Below are 21,719 nucleotides of genomic sequence, written 5' to 3'. Positions count from 1 at the left end.
CATACGAGAAATAAAACTTTGAGCTTACACAACGAAGACATGTTCCTCCGGTAGACTATCTCTATCAAACATCCGGGGCAGGAGGGGCTACAGGAACAAATGAGATAAAACAGACTTGGAAGAAGGATTCTACATACGGCAACAAACATTTTCCTTCGTGCATTTCTCATCGGGAGGGCACAGAATCAGGCAGGAAGTCTCCGCACTGGCCTAGAGGCGAAACCATCCTGAGTCGGGAGCGCTTCCGCGTCATCACGAGCATATTCAGCACTTACGTTTACGTTATTGAGGTGTTCTTCGGGGACCATTCGAAGGGGGTGATACTCTGGTTGTATGGTGCTCGAGTGGATGCCGTGATGGTGCAGCACTTCTCTGATATTCACCGCGACGGGCATGAACTGGTGCTCGGTGGATGTCAAGACGTGGACCGAAGCAACGATCTTGCTTTCCGAAAGCTGCCAGATGTGCAGCTCGTGGAGCGACAGGACGCCTTCGACGCCCAATATCGCCGCCCGAACCCGCTCAATCGAAATGGTAGAAGGTGCTCGTTGGAGAAGAACGAACGACGTGCTCCGCACTGCATGAATACCAGTAATAAGTATACCATCGACGACGAGAAAAATCAACGAACCCAATGGGAGAGCGGTGGAGAATATGATGGTTGCGATTACCAAGCTGATTATGGGGTCGAAGTAGAATTTAAAGCTCCAGTTGGTGAGCCAGATGATGAGGCCTGTAACAATGACGCCGACGTTACCGAGGGCATCACCGAGGACGTGAAGCAGCAAAGCACGCATGTTCATCGAGCCCGCGTGCGAATGTCCGCCATGCTCATGCTGATAACCGGCGTCAATGGTCTCGGGGTCGAGTATCCGAGTCGCGGGGGCAGCTAAACTGTTCCCGTTATTCTGCGTGTCATCGGTCAGTGATAACGCAGTGCGCTGCGCGCCTTCGGCTTCAAGCGAAAGGCCACTCCGCGACGTGTACGCGAGATCGTTTGCGAACTGGACCAAAGATGCGCGAGTGGCCGCTGGATGACCGGACAGAGACTCGGAGGAGTGGGATTCCGTGCGCGAACGAGCGTGCCTGAGCTGTGGCGCTTCTTCGAGAGCAACATGAGCAGGCCTCGCTGGTGTGGAAGGAGTGGAGTGACTGTGTGAATGCCCATGTTCTAGATGAAATAGTCAGAGTGAGTTGGTGGCTTCGCTACAGTGAGTATTTACCGTGGAATAGGAACAATCCAAAAATGTTCGACGCTAGGCCGAGAGAGCCGACGATAACTATAAGGCGGGGGTTGGAGATTTCTAGTTTAAGGCATCATGCATTAGGCCTCATGATCATTTACTCATCGATGTGAGAAAGGTGACTTTACTTGGGATTGAGAAGAAGCGTTCTATAGCCTCCAGGGAAATGGAGAAGCACAGTGCAAGGAGGAAAACCCCATTAATCAAAGCGGCGAGGATCTCTGCGCGGTGCCACCCATAGGAATATCGTGAGTCCTTCGGTGATCCCTGTGCAGTCAGCTGTGGGTAAACATTAGTGCACGCAGTCCTTGGGATTGAGGGGCGGGAAGGGTGTACCCTGATTGCATAGAGTGCGACCACCAGGCTAATCACGTCGCTGCAACGGCCCGGGGGCGTCAAAGGCGTTCTCGAAATACAGCGCATGGGAAGACGAACTTAAGCATGTGGAAGCTGTCAGCCACAAGTGCGAGGGAACCAACCACATAACCTGCATGGATTTAGAAGAGGCAAGTGGTGTCCACAGAGTTGCTCACCAACGATAAGTTCGACCCAGAAGAAGATAACGTCGATGAGGAGGAGGAGGGATATCCTTGCTGAGCGTGACATTCCCATTGTAGAGGAGACGCTTTTGCTGTGTCGCGAGTGTCTCGGGCGCGGTATACTCGGAAGCCTGAGGCAATGAATGGCACTAGTTACTGAACTGATACATGGTGCTTGAGCGAGTGTGGGTTTATATACCGTGTAGATGATGGGTATCGTGTTTTGGCCTCATGGCCGGTTCTTCTATGAAGTCGTCGCGGCTCGCTCGTGTCGATAACCGTCTCCTTTCTGAGGTTCGTAGATCGGCTATCAGCCCAAATATAAATGGGGACACATCGGTATGTGTATCTTAGGCTTTCCCGGATTCCGAATCTCAAGCGCGCTGATGACTCCTTCTTCAAAGTTGGCTTCAGCTTCAACAGCACACACACATTTGCGCGATCACGACCAAGGCCCCGTATCTGGGATCGAGAACGCAAACAAAAAGAACAAAAGAGCAAACCTAAGATCGAACAAAACCGTTCTGGAGACTCACACGCAGACGCAGTATCCCATCTGTGTTCTAGGCTCGATTCCAGCGTTCTTGTAGGTTTTGAAAGACGAATACACTTGCCTCTCGTATTCCATTTCCCATTTCGCGCTAAGGAACTACGTACCGACGTCGACGAAATCGAGTCTATCTGCGTTCTTCCGCAAGCCCTGAAACCAAGCCAAACGCGCCACGGGAAAAATGAAGAAGAAATATAGATTGCGCCACTCACGCCCATCCAACTGGACTCGCCTACAGTCAAGAGCGCCGACGCAAGTGTCGTAGAAGAGAACCCAGACGTAGTCAGCAGGCGCGAACGTTGAAGTGTGCAGAGATGATTCCCACGCTCAAACTCATACCGCAACTGGGGACTCGTTGATCTGCGACGGGAGCTCGGCGCTCATCGTCTGGTTGACGCTGAATCGTCCTCACATACTATTGCTGGAGTGTCGATACGAGATTTCAGGTCCATTTGGTTCACCCTTTGTACCGACGTACCTAGAGCTACATTCTGTATCATGAGCGCGACCCCGGGACCTTCTTGAAGGGCCGTTGGTCGGTGGTGCATGCCGACCCTACAGGGGTATTATGTCTAAACGATGTCCGCCGAGCTACCCTTTCATGACATCTGGGTCAGCGGTAAGTGCATTCAAGTCGTTCTTGGCCAAGTTATACACTCGCGACACTTCGGCCTCCTCGCCCCTCGCCACAGCTAGTTTCTGATAGCTTGTAGAAGTTCAAGTTCATCAAATATTGTTGGGATACCGACCACCTTGAACGGCCTACGATGCAGATGGCAATATCGAGACTATGAGCTCGAAATCTTGCACGCTACTTGGGATACATTAAGGCATTACACCTAGCGACGAGCTTCAACTCCACCCCGCGTGTGAAAAGGTCGTAATCTACAATGTATTCAGGTGAATCCGCAAACGTCTACTTACATCCCAGAGAAGAGATACATATTGAAGGAAAGAGAAAAGGAAGAGTAGTTGAGAGTGCATCATCTTGCAACCCTAATGATGTGGCAAGGTCTTTTTCTCCATGCTTTGCGATTCCACGTCGTCTGTCATGGAGTCCGAGCTGTTATCATCCTCCTCTTGTTCTTGAGGAAGGAGGACGTTGAGAAGGGACGCCACAACGCCGGCAGACAAGACTGATTAATCACAAGTATCTCAGTGGGAGATAGACAATAATCACTGAAAGCAGAGAAACTCACAAGGCGTTTCCAAGATGATAGTGATGGAATCAAATAGCCCTCGCAGTCCGGAGTTGGGGTTTTCCACGCCGTCAAAGAGATGCGTGAATATTTCTGGCATAAGGAGATCCCCAAAGCCGAACGAGAGTGCTGCGGCGAGGATAAAGCGATCCCTACGCGTGAATTTGTTGTACGATAACACGCGAACGCCCGATACAGCAACACTTGCGAAGAGGAAGGTGGTTACACCACCAAGCACGGGATTGGGAACTGTATGGGGTCGAGTTGAGTGGACAAGTCAGCGAACGTATGATATGGGTGCTTACTGGCTAAGAAAACGCCTGCAATTTTACCAATGACACCAAAGAGAATAAGGAAGAAGCAGCACCATCGGCCTGCAGTTCGGTTGGCGCATCGTGTGATAGCGATAACACCGTTGTTCTGGGGTAATCATTTCATAGACGGTCAAAAGGCGAGAAGGGAACATGCTAACCTGAGCGAAAATAGAGAGAGGGGTCACCGTGAAGAGAGCAGAAAAGAATCCGCCGATGCCATCAGCCTGTGCGTGAGGGGAGGTTAGCTCGAGCCTCCGTGCGCCAGAGGTAGATTGCGTACCAATACACCACCTTGAATGCGAGAGTCAAAGACATCGCCAGAGACCTCTTGGCGTGAAACTTCGGCGGAAGCTGTAGTATCTCCAATGGCTTCCATCGCCAGCGAAACTAAAACAAGAAAGTTGAGCAGGAGTAGGAGAACATGGAACGTAACGACGTACTATAAACGGCAAGCATAGGAAGTATAGCTGGGGGGTAAACGTCGAGTTTGAAGCGGTGAACCCTGTCCGAAAGTTAAAAATAGTAGACTATGCACGAGAATAATGCGTCTTACCAAAGGAACGTTATGGCTGGCGCGCTGTCGATCGTAGCACGGGAGATGTATCCACAAGCGCCAGAAACGATACATCCTACGACCAAGCCAACTATGATAGAGATATTCTTCATGAAAGGCGATCCGAACAATTCAGTAAGGACGATAGACGAGAACGAGAGGAAGCCGAGGCCAATGAATTCGGGGGAACCCCATCTGCACGGCCAAGTAAGTATCAGCGTGAATCAAGGCAGACGAGATTAACGTACGGCAATGGTCGAGGGGCATTGATTGTAGGGCAGAGTTGGAAGATGCCTGTTTCCGGACGGCCTTTGCAGTCGTTTGATCCTCCTCCCCAGTTTGGAATGCCGGACTCCCCAACGAGCGATGCACCGATCATGAGGATGACGGTGCCTGGGCCAAGCAAATAATTAGGCAATGCGACCTCACAAGTTCGAACTTACTTACCGGTAACTAAAGGCGGGAAAATCTTCTTTAAGGCACGCGGAGAAGCAAACGAAAGTGCGATCTCAAGGAATGCGCAAATGAGAGAAGTACCTAGATGGGGCAAGTTAGTCATCCTTCTACGAAAGAGAATTGAACCGTACCAAGAACCATTCCGTACGCATCAGGGCAGGGGCCACGAGTGACAGTCCCATCCGCTGCAGTAGTGGTAGGGCATGTGCCATCTGCGTACATGGCATTGAAAATCTAGACTGAGTGGTCAATGACGTGGTAAGCTTAGACTAAAAACACATACAGCGCTAGCCGTGCTCAAAGTCGCAAAACTGGTGCCGACGACGGTAATAAGGCCTGTTCCGAGGTAGAACCTACCCCATAGATGAAACCTTGACATTTGAACCAAACTAAGAATGCCTGGTAAATTTCGTCACTGAGTTACTGAGAAAGGTTGAGTGTATAACGAGTACGGACCGCAACCAATCAACGAAGCAGAGATCATATAAGCCGAGGTCTCTGCATCCAAGCGAAGACTGCTGGCAAAGATGATGGGAGGCGTAATGAGACCGGCAAGCATGGCGAGGCAATGCTGTAAGCCATTCGCAATAGCGAGGAGAAGGGGGAGTTCGTCATGTAGGCCGTAGAACGGAGGAAGACGCTTCTTTTGCTTCATGAATGGTATGTATGGCATGCACAGGTACCCATAGTCGTAGTCGCCGAACCATCCTTCCTTCGTTGTCGCTTTTCGCTTGTATTGGCCGAGCCTTGACTTTATTGCTGAGCCCCGGGATGGGCGTTCGGGAGTGCTGAGAGGGGGCTCGGAGTTGACACGCAGCTCCGGGATCGGATCAGGCTGTTCTTTGTGGATAGACATGGATGAAGTACTGAAGTCGTGTGAGTCGATGGTGTGATGGTAGGTCAAGAGCCTTCACCCCACTGTTTAAATGGATTCTGTGCGCCCAGAGTCGGGTTCCTCATCCCCGATTGTCGACCCGCTTGGCTGGCATGGTGGATATCCATTTGACAGTGGCTGGAGGAGAGATAAGGAAGATAAGCAATGTCCTCTGAAATATATATTCCGAATGGGGCTGGAGCACCCCTGATTCTAGAGTGATCGTGATCGCAAGTGTGCCTCCGTGCCCTCAAAACTTGCTCAGAGCACACGATAAGAATATCGTACATCTCGTATGCACCGTCTGCCAGCCATACACCTGAGGGCAGGAACTGGCACAAGGCATCAAGACGACAAGTTAGCATTCGTTCAATTGTGCAACTAAATAGTACGGATACTCTCTTAACTAGTACTCTGTACTGACATCCTGGTACACTCGCCAATCAATTTGCAGCAATATTGATTTGACCACCGATAAGAAGCACATGAACATACACCTTAATTTCTCGGAGGGAGCGGAGTAACGATGATAGTACAGGAATCTACACCAAAGATGTTTGAAATTGAGGCGCTGAAAGCCGAGATTTGTTGACTGGACTACGGATTTGGATCCATCTCGTCCCACTCCCTGTCTTCATCCATATTCACATCTTCGATGCCTCGTCCCCCGCGTCCCATTGCTTCAGTCACGGCCACCTTCCTTCCGCCAGGGTTTAGGACTCGAAGGGGGTCTCTACTGTGCATGGACTCTGCCGGGGCCGTAGGGTATACGTGGTCCCAACTTGTCGAGGCTTGGAAGAATCTACGTTTGGCCTTGCGATTCGAAGGCCCCCCATAATCGTAGTGGCTGAAGCCGTCCTCTTGTCCTGGTACATCATAGTATTGATTAGTGATCAACGACATTCGCTTCTTTGGAGCCCGACGTTCTGCAGCACGGTGAGCGCTTCGTGTGTATCGTCGACTTGCAGATGAATCTTCCGAGTCCTCCTCGGAGTCGGGTTGGTCCTCCTCAGAAGACGTGGCATCCGATTCTTGAAGCTGGTAAACATATCTAGCGTGCTCTATCGCTGGGCATAAGCCATACATTATTCATGGGGTGTTGGCGCACTCACGGGCTAATTTTTTGTCCAATTCATCCTCTTCTTTGCGGAGCCCGAGATGTTCCCCTACACTTTCGGAAGGGACGTCATGCATGCCTACCGACGGAGCGCACGGAAGACCCTGCAACTGTTCTAGGGCAGTGATTCTAACCGACGGTTTAACCTCAGATTAAGCGTTATTTACGACAGTTCTCAGACTCACCGAACTTTCTCGAGAGAACCGTCTTTGACGTTGCAGTCATCCATGTTATTCGCCATTACTTCCAACCTGTACCGAGGGCCGAACCATTCAAAGTATTCATTCCAAGGGAGATTGGGGTCGATATCATCCTCTATACCTAAGGCACATGCAGTTTCATAGGTCCATGCTCGAGCAACGTTCTTCACGGTGTAACCACCCCCACCAAGTAAGATCAGGGGAATGTTCTGTTTCCGAAGGAATTGCACACAATGGGCGTGCCCATGCATTGTGATATTGAAGCATCCTAGTTTGTCCCCTGATAGGGAGTCCGCGCCACATTGCAGCACCACGGCCGACGGTCTAAATACTTCAAGGATCTTGGCAATGACCTGACCAATCATCAAGCGCCGAAATGAAACACGATACACGGCACTACTCACTGGCTCGAAGACGCTTTTGAAGCTTTCGTCCGTTATCCCGTCTTTCAACGGTACATTCACCGCGTAACCTTTCCCCTTTCCCCTTCCTTTGTCGTCTTGGGTCCCAGTCCCCGGGAAGTATTCGCCAAATTTATGGAAACTACACGTCATAACGCGATCCGTCGTGTAGAAGGCCTCCTCGACGCCATCGCCATGGTGGCAGTCGATGTCGATGTAGAGAACACGGGGATACGTGCGCAGCAGTTCCAGGATACCCAGGACTATGTCATTGATATAGCAGAATCCGGACGCTTCTCGTTTCTTCGCGTGATGCAGTCCACCAGCCCAGTTAATCGCGATGTCTGCTGCCCCTGAAGCTATTCTTTGGGCAGCCCCTGCATGCTCCTTCTTTAACGTACATCCTGTGGAAGAGGGGCAGAATGCACACACCTAGGGTCCCCCCTGCTGATATCGAGCAAAATTCGAACAGTCCCTCGAACGCTGGGTTGTCCTCGCCAATTAAGACTACTCACAGCAAGTTACTCCCGCAAAGAGACGTGAACGACGTGTTACTCACACCTTGTTCCATGATAAGTGAGCTCCTCCGCCGTCTCAGGCGTCACCCTGTTCAAAAAATGAACATATTCGTCCGTGTGGAATGCGGTCATGGCCTCTGACGTCGCTCTTTTCGGTCTCTGCAGTTGTTTTGGTGGGGTCTTCGAAGTTGGCAAGGGTAAGTGCGCACCAAAATATGCATTTTGTCCATCATATCGTACGCAGAGACGAGATCGTGGGTGAGCTTGATGCGATGGGGTTTCATTGGGTGTCCTAGGCCATATGTATAGGCCCCGACGTCGCCTGCAGTAACGGTGAAAGAGGCGACTTGATAGGTGGTTGTAGTACTTACTATCGTAGTAGTAGGCGACTCGCCGCTTCGACATTGTGGTTTGATTCAACCGACCAAGAGGCCAGAAGTTAAGAACTCGAGAGGAGCGCTAATCTCCAGAGGACAACGTGACTACGGCAATGACCGTCATCTCCACGTGGGTCTAGCCCCATCCCCGCCGCCTCACCCCAATATGGAAGTGAAGGCGGACGGAACGAAAATGTTCGTGACAGTTGATAACTGATAAGTCCTGGATAGACCAGAAATAAATATAGATGTATTTCTACGGTGCCCTTGATAAAGCTAAGGATTAAAGCCCTGTCAGTGAACCCGTGGCTAGTCACTGGTGAACAACAAATGCGTTCAAAAAGACGAAGCAGGATAAGTAATATATAGGATATATATATGCGGTCTAGGTGATACAAAGCCCATAGAAATATAAATAAGTACTTAAATAACCATGGCATAGCGAAAGTGAAGATGCTACATTACTCCGAAAGAGATTGACATAAATTACTCGTGAGATAGGAAAGACGCTGCTTAGTCTATATTGCGCCCAGATAATAGTAATATGGTTGAGACGACGGCCGCTTCAGTTAAGCCCCCTTGGATGGCATATGTCGTCAGGTCCAATGTCACTCGTGTCTGACCATTGGTGATTTTACCGAGTAGTTCTGGCGTACCGGAGGATGTATCAAATAACTAGAAAATATACGTCGGTCAAGTATTATTTGGGGAGATGCAACAACACGTACGCAGATCACACCGTCGCCTGGAGCCCAAACGTATTGCTTGCTAGCTACTTGCATGTGCCTAGCGCTAGAAAGCCATCCACACCCAGGTCAACGTGGTTGTTTTAGTAGGCGCAAAATAAACTTACTTTCGCTGCGACGACAAGGATAGCCACTGACAAGCATATTGCTTGGGTACAATGCCTCGTATCTCAATTATAGGATGATTTTGCCACTCAATCACTACAACTGGGTTGCCTTGAGCATCGTGCACGAATGTAAATCCTGGCGTTGGTTTGTCGGTTGCGATGCGATAATATATCTTATTGTGCGGGCCAGTAACAGTGCAGCTCAAGATTGAGGGATTGAAGGAGAACGTAAAGGTAACCATGGGCGCCTTGGCCGCCGACGAAGAGTAGGGTAAAGCACCAAAAACTGACGGAGGAGGAGCGCCACCAGGGAAGTTTGAGCCTTTCGTCCAAGCCGAGTAAGGATTGTTGGTATACATAGATGACTTGCGAAGAGTGCGAAAGAGCTTGTTGATGAGTTTTCTATGTAGCCTATGGTGCTCCCTATATACTCCCGCTTCGCCATTCAGAGATGCATAGCTAATTGTATGAAGCGAGAGGACTCGCGTCTCAGTACGGACGTTCATTACTCTGAGACTCGACTGGGTTCTGTGTCAAGGCGGGGGAGAGGTCCAGCACGACGACGAGAGGTGATGGCGGTACATTCCAGCGATATCGCGCGGTGATGGACTTCTCGGGATAGCGGGAAACAAGCTCGAGCATTCCTCCGAAGTCCGAAAATGGGCATAGCGATCCCCGACATAAACGAGAGCGTCGTGCCAAGCCTTTTCAGTCAAGTTGAAGCATATGACACCGGCCACAATGAATGTGAGAAGTAATTGGGTAGGGGAACGGTGCAGTGCCTCTCAACGAGTCATCCCCCCACGGACACGGAAGCATAGTCCAACAGTGGCGCTGCGCGCATGATCCCCTTCGAGGTGAATGGTGTTACTTCTTCCCAAGTTCGACATTCTCTACCAGCACCGGCAACCAGGCAGTGTTAACGTTTGAGAATTGATCGAGAACAAGCTCGGCGGCCGATCTTGCAGATCGACAACATCGGAGACCAGAGTCGTCGATAGCAGGTTCGAAATTCAAATGTTAATGTCAATTGAGAGGAAGTTGGAAAACGAGTTCCGCGCTCGCCCACAAAATGATGCCAAACCAGGTCAGGACCGCTTGATGCGTACACTGAGGCGGTCGATGGATTAGGCGTTTTCGTTCGATAGTACTTGCACCGCTCTGGGTTCATGCAGTGACTGGATTGCGCACAGCTTCGGGCGAGAAAGATACTTCCAGTGGCCAGGTGCAACTGGAAAAACCGGGCGGGGCAATACCAGAAACGTCTGACTTCTAAGCTTATTGTAGATAGCCCTCGAGCTGCCAGTAGAGATATTGTTGGAGGTAACGAACTATCTGAGTTTGAATTAGTGGGCACTCATGACCAAATAGGCGCCGATAGGTATCATCGGTTCAATACCACCATCAACGAAGTTATATGTTCAACGCCAGTGCCTGCTACAAGCTCCTCGTGGCCGCTCACTAGTCCTTTCATATATCAAATAGAGACCCTAGGAAATGAGTTCTCCGTCCTCACGTATGCCCATGCTATCTGTTGACTTACGATAGTTCGCTCAAAATGGGTGCCCCTGCTACCACTCTTAGTTCATTAGCTGCTGCCTTTCTTTCACAATAAGGAGGGATAAATGGGGGATACCGAGTTTGATAGTCGGGAATTTTATTAGGTGTTGGCGGGTGCGGCCGCACCAAATGTTGTTCTCTGAGTCTGTATTTGAAGCCCACCTTCCTTATTTAACGTGATTCCGCTTTTAGTTTATACACAGCCTCGACGTCTCAGCTTCACTGCTTCGGCGCTCATGAGATCCCTCATTCTACAATGTTGAAAGTCACCATCCCAGCTTCGAGGACGTCACGCACGCCGTCCCCAAAGACCTCCCTGAATGACATGACTACCATAGGTCATGTCGCCTTCACAGGTCTTCAGTCCACTCTCTGCGTCATCAAGGATATGGCAGGGAATGTCGGAATTCCCGGACTGTACGCTGGTATCGCAGGCCTGGAGATTATTGTTTCTGTTAGCCAGGTGCGCATAGAATATCACCAGCGTGCGAAGCAACACGGCTCATCATGGTACCGTTCATAAGCAATTCTTGGCCAATGATGAACGGATATCACGTCTATTGGAGAGGATTATGGGACTTGATATCATGTTGCAAGGCTTCCAAGCTGGCGGGCCACTGCCGCAGCAGATATATCAACGCGTAGCGAAGCTCGTGCTGTACGGTTCTTGGATTCTACGCCTTTCTTCTGGCGCTCATCAATCACGGTATCATTGCAGTTCATGGGAAAATGAAGCTACCAAGATTTCTGAGCTTCGCGATCGCGGTGGTGTTATAAAGTGGTTCACAGCCAAAAGAGATGGGGTCATGCTTGAAGAGATTCTGGACTCGATCAATCAGTCCATTCAGGATTTCCTAGTGAGTGATGCGTCAAGCCCACGATATGTAGTTGACCACCACATGCTCTGCTAGTTAGAATGTGCTTTCAATACTGAGATAGGCGTACATCGCTTACAACATGATATCAGCGTAATTCGGGTCTCTTCTTTATCCCCCTGGCGCTCGATTAATCCAGTATTCTGTATCGTAGGAGTTGAAAAGGTTGACCAAGCACAACCTGACGCTGCTACAAGCAAGTAAGAGTACCGGGCCGTCAATGTCTAGCCCAAACGTATGTCATCGCTCATATCAAAACTCAATTGTATGACAAGCGATCGTGCAGACCGCCACGTCGGGGGAAAATGTCGGTTCACTATGGAGCTAGTTGGTCGCGATCCTTATTCTGACTACTAAGCACGCATAGATAATGAAACGGCTTGAGCCAAACGACCCAGTCTTCCTGGAAGGTGCGTAGCCCCACTCTCGATGGGACCGTCCACGCCTTCATTCGGCCAGTAAAGTGCATTCGTACTTCAACGATAGGTGGCTGCGTGACCCGGAGCTCAAACGGCCTACCATCAAAGCGATTTACCAGGTCTCTTCCTGGAGTGACAGGGGGTCTGGTCATTTGCAGAAATACTCTGCGTATAGATCTGAGCTTCGCAAAGCGCTCCCTAATAACCGCCTCATTGAGGAACCTCTGTTCCACACCCACCACGCCACTCGTCAATGTGCCCTCGGAGACGACTTGTCCGAAACGATCTCGCCTTGCTACAAGTCATCTTGTTCTCTGTGCCACATACTACGCTGCGATTTTCGTGACGATCTTGTGCGCAAATCTAGCAAGTCCATGTGGGGCTCGGGGTTCTACCTAACGACAGCATCAAATAGTATGTCACCAAATTCTATGGGGGTTGCTCCTCATTTATGTGCCTCCTTAGAAGCGAGCTACTACTCAAGAAACGGAGACAATCACTCTCCGAACCAGGCTGCTCTATTAAGTAAAGTCTTGGTAGGGATACCAAAATTAGTATCCGCGCGAGATTCAAGTTTAAGGGCTCCGCCGCCTGGAACACACTCGGTAAACCTCGTTATCACTCAGGCTTCAGACGAAGGTACTGATGTGGACAATCAGATCAAAGCTATCACCAAGGATCAGGGAGGGGAGGTCATATATTCTGAACGAGTTGTCTACCGAGCAGATGCTATCTGCCCTTGGGTTCTGATCTTATACCAGTTCTAATAAAATTTTAAAGTGACGAATGTTCCATTATATGAAAATTTTAGGTAATTACATGGGTGAACCAGTCATTCTACTCGCGGGCCGTCATCGCGCTGAACCGTCGTACGATCAAAGGGAATACTCCGATGCCCCATCCTAACAGTCCACGGCGAGGTGGGTAGTGGGGTAGCTATGGTGGAAAGTTGAGAGATAATCATCTGCATCGTTGGCCGCTTGCGATGATCAACCTCCCAGCAGTCCCCAGCAAGCTTCCAGATATCGCCCAACTGGTTTGGGGGTATGGGAGGACGAAACGTAGCAACCGTATAGTTTTTCAGAAGAGACCGAAACTTCTTCATATCATCACAGGGGTCATAGAATGGTGCTTCGTTGGTCATAATCTATATCAAACCGGTCTAACAAGCACGCATCACAGATAATGGTAGAACAAGTACCTGGTACACCACACGTCCAAATGCGTAGATATCGGTGGCAAACGTTTCCGATGGACGAGATTTGCCATCGGTGCGTTCAAACCAAAGAATCGGGTCAGCCCATCGGCAATCCTCGTCATAGGTTTCTGACATCTTAGAAGGCTCGGTGTGCCGATAGAGAATAGGCATGATCCCAAAATTGCTGAGCTTAGCCTCTCCGTCATCGGTAATGAGTATATTCCACTGAGGTAGCAATGTGTTCAATTCATACTGCCGATGAACGCCTGAAAGCACGCACCCCAGTCATTCCCCCGTGGACAAGGCCCGTAGAGTGGACTATTCGCAGACTTAAGCAGTCATAGGGTAGTACAGATCTGAGACACGTACGGTGGGACAAGGCGCTGGCAATTTGTCGAAGCTATAAGTAGAAACATCAGTCTCTTTTCCGTATCCCGCGAACAAGATTACACACAAGGACAAGCTTCCGAGAAACGGGAACATAGGTGTTTGGTAGGTACGAACAGAGATTAAAAGTGGAAAGCCATGGCATCACAACACCTGGAAAACCATCATACTCCGTCGTAGCGACATAGGCAAGAAGATGGTCATGTTCTATTTGTCCGATATTTTGCATTTCCTAGAGGGAGTAAGCACCGAGGTGCTAAGGGTCGATTCGCACAACAAACCTGCAGAGCCGCGCCTTTCTCTAGGGTTGACCAAGGTAACCTGAACATCTTGACAGCGACCTGAGATGTGGCCCATCAGTCAAGGCACTCAAATGCGTAAGATCGTCAACTTACAACCCTATCTTCGTAATGAGCTGTCCATGACTCCATCTTTCGTCCATGTGAGAGGTTGATCATAGAGTCCCGATGGAGACCAGTTATATGGGCCAGTGCAGGTGGGGCTGGGCGGAATATTCTTTCTGGGCCCTCAAGGCATTCAGCGACGGCCTCTAGCGTGGGTCGGCGTAATGGGTCGCGCTCCCAACAAGCACACAACAATCCCCAGCGTGCTTCTGTGACAATCGGGTCTTGCGGCCGGCGTGGATGTACACCTCGCGATAACTCTATGAGTACCTGGCCATCTGTTCTCATATAATGGTAGGGTATCACCCCGGTCAGCGTCTACTCATATACTCAGAGGCCAAGTATGGTAAGTGTGGAGAAAGCACACCTGAAGTATTACGCTGCCAAGTGAGTAGATGTCACTGCGCGCAGTGGGGAATGTCCTAATATCGTCGTCGCCGACTTCATACAACTCAGGGGCCGCGAAGCGGACGTTTCCACCAATGGATGAAGTAAAGGTGGAGACACCTTGCAGATCCGAAATAATAGTTGACAGACCGAAGTCACTTAAACACGCATCCCCGTCGCCATTGATGAGCACGTTGCACTAAATGAAATTAGCGAGTGTAACAAGAGAGAACGGATGGTGGGCATACACCTGTAAGATCTCCATGTACCACTGAGCGGGAGTGTACTATCAAAAAGCGTTAATCATAGTTCGCTCGACAAGGGGTGAGCACTCACGATAGGCCAGTCCAGCGCAGACTTGGCTCAGCTCCGAGTCTCGTGTTAACAGATGGATGACTCGCGGAATCGGCTGAACCTACAATCTTGTATCGACCTTCTACATTGAGCGATTGACCATCGCCACTAAGATAATTGTTTAGATTTCCTCTATCCATCCACGGGCAGACCATAGATGGATAGGGCCCAAAGTCCGATACAATACCGTAAAGTGGCAATACTTGGGGATGCTTGAGCTTCAGCCAGACCGCAAGCTCCCGCCGAAGTCTCTAGTGTACTGGGTCCATTTGTTGAGTTCCGCGAGACAAGCAGATTTTCTGCGGACCTTTTCGTGCTTATCCTCGTCATTAAATGCCCCACCAAGTGAGCGAAGGACTTTCACGGCGACCTAGGTAAATGATGGGCACGTAAATAGTCGCAACGCATAATCAATCACCTACGTGTTGTGTAATCGATGGATATGCTTCATTGCTCAACGTGCACATCCATATGTCTGCGAAACCACCGTGTGCCGCTGGATATGCGCCTTTCTTCGTCACGTAGGGAGTAAGATCAGGGATCGTGGAGAGAAGGAGTGACATCAAAATATTTGTGTCGTAGCCTGGGATAATGCGAAGCCATTACAGCGCTCGGTGCACACCAAGCGCCTGATGTCTAATGATTAGTGATGTAGTCATATATGTGCATGCGATTCACAATTGCAGCTTCTAGCTTACTTATGTTTCTGTTAGTTTGAAAGCATAATCTAGGAACTAGCTGAACATAGCTTCTTACTGTTGCAGAGCCATTGATTAAGTCGCTATAATACAATCCGTCTAAGCAGCATCTACTAGAACCCCATCATCCGTGCCAGATGATGACTGTCTCTCGCGCGGTTCGTCTAGATTACAATATAACTAAGCCGCCGAGTTCGCAAATAGTGAATACTCACCTGAGCCGCTTTGTTTTTCCTTCCCCAATGCGTCTTCCCAACCCTCCTCAAACAAATCGGCATGTTTGCTCGGATGCGCGACTGAAGCTGCAATTTTAGGTCGGCCTTTGGCCTTGAGATCGGCATGCCATGCGTCTACTGCGACCGGCGCGTAGCTTGGGAGATACGTTCGAGCGAAAAGGGCAGCTTCTGGCGCGCGCTGAGTCTTAGCCAGCAAGTCGACACACGCCTTCGCATCCCCGAGCTGCAAGAGTATCGCAAACGCAAGATTATTTTGGCCTTTCTCCTCTAGAAATTCCGCACGAATGCGTCCAATCAGCCTGTCGAAGCAAATCATGCGTGGAACTTGATCACCCACCTGCTGAAACAGCCAGTTTACTCAATCCGTCCCTATCGCCGGTAGATAATAGCAACAGCATCAACGCGCTCAGATCCCCTGCCTTTTCGAAGCATTCACGGGCAAGGTCAAATCGCCAAACCGTAAGCGCCCGGTCTCCCAATGATTTCCACTTTGCTTCGGCTTCGGCTTCTGGCACCGTCCTAGCAATCTGGACGGCACTGTCGAGGTCATCGAGCTGCAGCGAGAGGTCGAACTTGTGATCAGGATCAGTTGTCACCTGAAGCGCCAGCTCCTTGAGGTCTAGAAACCAATTGTGTTATAGTTCCGTACATCGCTACTGGTGGACAACATCGTACCTCGGCTTTCAAGGAAGCGGGCAACTTTGTTGAGCTGCTCCTTGGGGAGTGTTGGTAATATTTCTGTGGCAGACTCCATGTCACCTCGAAGTATTGCCGTCTGGTATTCCACCATGCTAAGAGAGAGCGAATAACTGAATACATTGACGTCCTTGTCGGCGAGGTATACACGGTTATGGGCCGGAATGTAGCCCATAAGGTACAATGGGCTATAGATTGTCAAGTCTTTCAGTTTACCAGCCGTCACATAATAGAGCGGACGTACGTGTCGAAAGGGCTGATGGTGTAGGATTCACTGCCAACGAAGTAACACAGTCGGTTTGTCGTCGTTGTATATATGAAGCAATCGCCTATCCATTTAGCCGTTCGAACGCTAGAATGGAGGAGGTGTTCACGAATGGGCCGGGACAGAAAGATAATTTGATTTACCTTTCGGGGACATCGGCTATGACCTCGAAGGCCTCCTCAACACCCTCGTCCGTTATCTGTGCGCCCTCTTCTAGCTTCTCATTATATGCGTCTCGATCGAAGCGCAGGATGTAAAACGAGTCTTCGGCCGCGATGGCTACCAACGAACCGGTGCCGGACCAATACACCTTCAAAAAATCATTGAAAATCCTCAAGTTAGCGTAAATGTAATACTCACCTGCTTGGCGTCAACGTCTATTCGGCGAACAATTTCCCCGCTGTCCCAATCCCAGAACATAACAAATCCTGCGCCCCGCGCACCAAGCAGAGTTCCTCCGTGTAGGGCATCCATAGACCAGCTTCCAACACCTTTCATTCCAACGCCCCCTCGCTCCTTGAAGTTCTTGTATACCTTCAACTTAACCTTGCTTTCGAGAACCGCGTATGTATTTGAGTCTGGCGCCCACGCAAACGATATGCCATTCCCGAAGGACTTGTTGCGCCACGCCAATGCTGTGTACGTGATATACTCTCCGTCGCCGACGACGGTCACGAACCGACCGTTGGGTGAATGGATGAGGGATGTGGGAAAGACTTCAGTGGTCCCGATCTCCTTGACTGGGATGGGGATGCGGGCGCCCTCCGTCACCGACTCGTCCGAGATCAACTGGAGGTTACCAGACATGACCTCGTTGTTGCGCGTATAGATGAGTTTGCCTGAATGGTCCATGCTGAAGGTCGGTTCATCGCGACCCAGTTTGACGATTACGACGCCCTCGTCGAACCCAACGGCGACTTCATTTGCGCTCTTCCGCAACGATACACACCAGGCGCGTTCCAATGCGTAGCTCAGCGTGTTTTCGATGCGATACGTCCCACTATTCCATATTTTGACCGTACCATCTTCACTACCGGATATTATGATGGGGAGGTTGGGGTGGAATACGGCGAATGAAACGTTATTGGTGTGGCCTTCCATCGTCTGAACGCAACTCTTGCTCAAATAGTCCCAGACTTTGACTGTCTTATCATCACCAGTGGTAACAAGGTAGGGTTTGTCGGCGCCGGGGTAGAATTCGACGTAATTCACCCCCTTCTCATGGGCCTCCATCGTGAAATTCGGGGTGGGGGAGCCAATAGACCACATTTTGACAGTTCGGTCAAGACACGCTGAGGCGAATGTGTTCGTGTCTTTCGGGTTGAAGGCAAGGTTCATGATATAATGCGTATGGCCTTCATAGATCTGATCCTCGTTGACATTCTGACCGACATCCTGGGATCAATACTCACCTGGATATTCTTCCAGCCTTTCTCCCAGTCCCATGCCTTGATCGTCATATCATCACTTCCCGTTATCACTATGCTCGCCGACGGGTGAACGGCGAGACACCGTATGTAATCCGGGTGCGCTTCGAATGTCGTGACTTTCTCGTGTGTGTTGTAATTGAAAACGCGAAGCTGGAAGTCATCCGATCCCGCGACAAACCAGTTCTTGCGGGCGATGAATTTTACGCAGCGCACCGGAACCTCTGCGACTTCAAATGTCTTGATGAGGGCGCCGGTTTCGTGGTTGTAGATGTTAACCGTTCCATTATACAGCCCGGTGAGCAGCCATGGCTCTGTGGGATGGAAATCAACTCCCTTGACGCGGTCTGACCGCGAGAAAAGTTTCCGCTGGGAGCATGCTTCAGTTCAAAAACAATACTTCACGATTCGTACTCACGGAGACTTCAAACAGCATGGAGGACGAGGAAATGGGATACGTGTTAAGCGCCAAATGCCCGTCAAACGATCATGCCCTGTTTGGCTACAGCCCTGATTCCAAGCTACCTAACTACCCCGAGCGCTTATTCACTCCAAACTTGGAATAGCATTGCAGGTCGGTCATTGCTGAAGTCGAACCATCCCGAAGTCAATCTGAAGTCGCCGAGAAAACTTCCTGAACATGAAATACTCGCAGGATTCCTCGTTTCTCGAATCAAAAATCAATACTTGCTGGATATCGTGAAAGGGTATTACTGCGACTTGCCAACTCAGTCAGTGTCACCTCCACGGTGGCTACATTCCTGGACATTGGTGGGTAAACCATGGTACAGGGCACGATCCTTCATGCAGGAAGACGTGCGGCAACTGCGTCTCCTGTGCCTCTGTGATCCCTGACTTCTTATATTGTCCACTGAACTTTTACGAACGTCAAGTCAACCGCAAGGGCTGTCAAACCCTACTCGGAGCGCCGAACAAGTCTTCAAATGGCTCGTGAGTGTCCCCTTGGCCCTCACCTCATGCTGTGTGACGTGAACGGTCTACTCGATATAAGCAAAGTGATACATATATATAGCGCCGCAGACGAGTCAAGTGTGCAGACATGAGGAGTCGATGTGTTTTCGTGCAGTGTCAACAGCACTATATGTGGGTTCTCCGAAGCACAAGGAAACAAACTGTACTGATTCATTGTCCTATTATGGCAGGTTCCGCAGGACTCGAACTGGAAGTGCTACATCAGTGTGAATTTCCGACTTAGACAGGCCACGCCTATACGTGCTGCTTTGCATGCACGAACGTCGCAGCCCCAAAAAGATACCGATAGGCTGCGCTCTCTGCATAAAATCCAGCCAAATCCTGGTTTCGTCTGCTGTCTCTGTTAATTTCGTGACTCACAATGTCTCATACCAACACGAACGGTGCCCCTGTTTCGTCCGTTTTCTCTGAACTCTCGACAGTTCCTTCGCCGGGAGGAGAGGCGCCTCCTGTAACAGACCTCATCCGCCTGCTTCTGCAAGTCGTCGCGCAAGATGTCTGCTCGTCAAAGCGCAACACGATGAGCCTCTACTCGCTGCTCAGCAGGTCGAGGGACATCTGTGGCGAACTCCACACTCTCATCCAAAAGGTGGATGAGACTGGGGATTGGGAAAGCTATGAGTCTTACTCATCAAAAGTGCAACCCTTAGAAGAGTGAGTTGGCTTGGCCTCGCGATTTTTGTTGGCTGCTCAGTGCTGACTCTGAGTTAGGTTGCTCTATAAGCTATTCGAGTTAACGGGCGACGAGTCTACCAAGGACTGGCCTAGCGACCGCAACGTCATGACTCATCTTTCTTATGCAAACACCTGGGAGAAGAATAGAGTTCTACTCCACGAGGATCTTAACGAGATTGGAGGCGAGACGTTCAAGGCATGACCTAGCTCATGTTTCTTCAATCTTCCGTTCTGACTCACTAGTATAGGGACTCGTCGAGGTGCAGCCATCCGATAACTTCGATTGGGTCAAGAAACATGATGATCTTGCACTGTTCCATACCATTCTTGAAGGCGTGGATAAACAGTTTGCTGCATTTGCAACTGTGTTCGTAAACCTTTCCGTTCTTTCTTATCCCACAGTGCATACTCTCTGACCTCGCACTGCACTTCAAGGGTCACACCTTCTTTCATCACATCGGAGGCATACACCACTGTTCGAGCCAAGATTAATGGATTCGAAAGCCAATTTGCCAGCGATACAGGGGTAAACTCGAGTTTGAATTCTTGCGTCGTGTGTGACTGAGCCTCCGAAACAGGCCCAGTCATTTGTCATTGCCACTAAATTTGTAGTGGTCATGGACGGATTGCTGGGGTTCGTCGCAGACAAGAGCCAGGCACTCGAAAAGCGAAGAGATCTACTTGGAAAGGAATTATGGAAAGCTGCCAAAGAGTACGCCGTCTTGCACATCTTCCCCGACACTTGGCTAATCACTTGTGTAGCGTTGTCGAAAAGCTTGATCAGCCTTCATGGGATGAATTCGTTAGGCTTTTATCGGTCAGAAACCTCCCTTACTTGCGCTCATAGTACCTTCTAACGTTTCCTGTATCAGAATGCCGCACCGTCAGATATTGAGGATCTGGTAAAGCTAGTCAAGCGGATTCGAAGGCCGTTCCATTCCCAGTCCATGGTGCTCGTTAAATACTGCTATCAAATTCTCAATAAGGTCAAAGCAGAGAAGAAAGAGCCCGGCGTATTGAAGAGGTCGACCTATAACTGAAATCTCTGCTTTTATAGAGCTAACTTGGGTTTTAGTGCTCTTGCTGCAACCGAGGAGGCCCTGTCCGCGGCAGCTGATGTCGTGAAGAACAATAATGATCTATTGAAGTTCGAAATAGATGCAGCCAAGAAAACAGCGGCCGAAACCAAGTTTACCGCTGCAACAGCCAAGATAACAGATTGCATCACTACCTACACTGTCAGTTGCTCTTCCATCCGTATTATGCAGTCCTTGACTCGACTTCCCAGTTGGCGGGGTCAGTCCCCTTTGATAATTTCTCAGCGGACACAACCGCCGCACAAGCATTGGATAAGAAGTGGATGGATGAGCTAATGTCCATAATCACGGCGAGTCCCCTTCTTGATCCACTAAATTCAATGTTGTGATACAATTACACACTCAGGGTAAACATACTAGTGTAGCCACAGATCTCGCCACTGTGAAAGTGACAATAACAAACCCGCCTGCGGGCCTCAATACCAGCAATCAGACGTGTACGTTCTCGCCGTCTTGATAGCTTTGCGCCTGATATATCCCCGTGTTCATTAGTTACCGTTGAGAAGAACTGCTCGGCCAGCACGCTCTTGTCCCATTCGCTGATGCAACTACGGAAGGATTTCAGAGGCACATTACCACATCGATGCCATCTCGCAGATCCGAGCAAGAACAACGAGGTCATCGCAGGTACCACCCTGGTGAATGCTATCCCAGGTGCAATTACTCTTGTGTTCAAGGTTTGTGCGCTTTCCCTCTCTTTGACCCGCCTTTACTGACGAAGTATTAGATGTGATTATGAACGGATAAACGACCGCACCAATGTATCCTTGTTGTTGAGCGTCAAGGAAAATATGGCCTTATCTTCCTTAGTTTCGTACTTTGTTTTACAGTGTACATACCACTGGACTCTGTT

General features: G+C 49.9%; 8 protein-coding genes across 8 annotated transcripts; 2 read left to right on the top strand and 6 right to left on the bottom strand.

The window, feature by feature from the left end:
- Positions 1 to 24: 24 nt before the first annotated feature.
- Positions 25 to 1,856, bottom strand: PC9H_004526 (uncharacterized protein; the record flags this gene model as incomplete). Its single annotated transcript, XM_036774109.1, has 8 exons — positions 25 to 87; positions 276 to 577; positions 632 to 1,171; positions 1,224 to 1,304; positions 1,373 to 1,511; positions 1,581 to 1,620; positions 1,680 to 1,731; positions 1,778 to 1,856. The coding sequence occupies 8 exons, from the start codon at positions 1,854 to 1,856 to the stop codon at positions 25 to 27; spliced, it is 1,296 nt and encodes a 431-aa protein (XP_036632611.1).
- Positions 1,857 to 3,329: 1,473 nt separating this feature from the next.
- On the bottom strand, positions 3,330 to 5,711 carry PC9H_004525 (uncharacterized protein; the record flags this gene model as incomplete). Its single annotated transcript, XM_036774108.1, has 12 exons — positions 3,330 to 3,469; positions 3,533 to 3,781; positions 3,838 to 3,952; positions 4,005 to 4,070; positions 4,127 to 4,233; positions 4,287 to 4,348; positions 4,400 to 4,594; positions 4,648 to 4,792; positions 4,847 to 4,936; positions 4,987 to 5,089; positions 5,139 to 5,254; positions 5,312 to 5,711. The coding sequence occupies 12 exons, from the start codon at positions 5,709 to 5,711 to the stop codon at positions 3,330 to 3,332; spliced, it is 1,788 nt and encodes a 595-aa protein (XP_036632610.1).
- A 615-nt stretch (positions 5,712 to 6,326) lies between these two features.
- On the bottom strand, positions 6,327 to 8,370 carry PC9H_004524 (uncharacterized protein; the record flags this gene model as incomplete). Its single annotated transcript, XM_036774107.1, has 8 exons — positions 6,327 to 6,790; positions 6,842 to 6,975; positions 7,032 to 7,399; positions 7,451 to 7,824; positions 7,880 to 7,954; positions 8,007 to 8,124; positions 8,175 to 8,287; positions 8,337 to 8,370. The coding sequence occupies 8 exons, from the start codon at positions 8,368 to 8,370 to the stop codon at positions 6,327 to 6,329; spliced, it is 1,680 nt and encodes a 559-aa protein (XP_036632609.1).
- Positions 8,371 to 8,855: 485 nt separating this feature from the next.
- PC9H_004523 (uncharacterized protein) lies at positions 8,856 to 9,554 on the bottom strand (the record flags this gene model as incomplete). The annotated part of the gene is made up of 3 exons (XM_036774106.1): positions 8,856 to 9,017; positions 9,071 to 9,134; positions 9,196 to 9,554. The coding sequence occupies 3 exons, from the start codon at positions 9,552 to 9,554 to the stop codon at positions 8,856 to 8,858; spliced, it is 585 nt and encodes a 194-aa protein (XP_036632608.1).
- A 1,457-nt stretch (positions 9,555 to 11,011) lies between these two features.
- Positions 11,012 to 12,816, top strand: PC9H_004522 (uncharacterized protein; the record flags this gene model as incomplete). The annotated part of the gene is made up of 10 exons (XM_036774105.1): positions 11,012 to 11,218; positions 11,280 to 11,413; positions 11,474 to 11,612; positions 11,667 to 11,723; positions 11,785 to 11,865; positions 11,917 to 11,937; positions 11,998 to 12,040; positions 12,095 to 12,463; positions 12,515 to 12,654; positions 12,709 to 12,816. 10 exons carry the CDS (start codon positions 11,012 to 11,014, stop codon positions 12,814 to 12,816), a joined length of 1,299 nt encoding a protein of 432 aa, XP_036632607.1.
- A 65-nt stretch (positions 12,817 to 12,881) lies between these two features.
- On the bottom strand, positions 12,882 to 15,342 carry PC9H_004521 (uncharacterized protein; the record flags this gene model as incomplete). The annotated part of the gene is made up of 13 exons (XM_036774104.1): positions 12,882 to 13,196; positions 13,251 to 13,472; positions 13,528 to 13,565; positions 13,617 to 13,647; positions 13,702 to 13,866; positions 13,916 to 13,975; positions 14,030 to 14,356; positions 14,406 to 14,624; positions 14,674 to 14,711; positions 14,762 to 14,821; positions 14,889 to 15,030; positions 15,087 to 15,149; positions 15,202 to 15,342. 13 exons carry the CDS (start codon positions 15,340 to 15,342, stop codon positions 12,882 to 12,884), a joined length of 1,821 nt encoding a protein of 606 aa, XP_036632606.1.
- A 234-nt stretch (positions 15,343 to 15,576) lies between these two features.
- PC9H_004520 (uncharacterized protein) lies at positions 15,577 to 18,537 on the bottom strand (the record flags this gene model as incomplete). The annotated part of the gene is made up of 9 exons (XM_036774103.1): positions 15,577 to 15,641; positions 15,693 to 15,980; positions 16,051 to 16,332; positions 16,389 to 16,597; positions 16,654 to 16,761; positions 16,818 to 16,984; positions 17,035 to 18,039; positions 18,087 to 18,470; positions 18,520 to 18,537. 9 exons carry the CDS (start codon positions 18,535 to 18,537, stop codon positions 15,577 to 15,579), a joined length of 2,526 nt encoding a protein of 841 aa, XP_036632605.1.
- A 918-nt stretch (positions 18,538 to 19,455) lies between these two features.
- On the top strand, positions 19,456 to 21,599 carry PC9H_004519 (uncharacterized protein; the record flags this gene model as incomplete). The annotated part of the gene is made up of 12 exons (XM_036774102.1): positions 19,456 to 19,748; positions 19,806 to 19,917; positions 20,018 to 20,136; positions 20,205 to 20,295; positions 20,348 to 20,481; positions 20,532 to 20,586; positions 20,642 to 20,793; positions 20,845 to 21,007; positions 21,058 to 21,143; positions 21,227 to 21,303; positions 21,359 to 21,543; positions 21,594 to 21,599. 12 exons carry the CDS (start codon positions 19,456 to 19,458, stop codon positions 21,597 to 21,599), a joined length of 1,473 nt encoding a protein of 490 aa, XP_036632604.1.
- Between the last annotated feature and the right edge of the window lie 120 nt (positions 21,600 to 21,719).

Source organism: Pleurotus ostreatus (genome assembly GCF_014466165.1).
Source record: "Pleurotus ostreatus strain PC9 chromosome Unknown scaffold_3, whole genome shotgun sequence".
Lineage (NCBI taxonomy): Eukaryota > Fungi > Basidiomycota > Agaricomycetes > Agaricales > Pleurotaceae > Pleurotus > Pleurotus ostreatus.
Note: the sequence above shows the minus strand (reverse complement) of the source record. Positions and strands in the feature narration are given on the sequence as shown.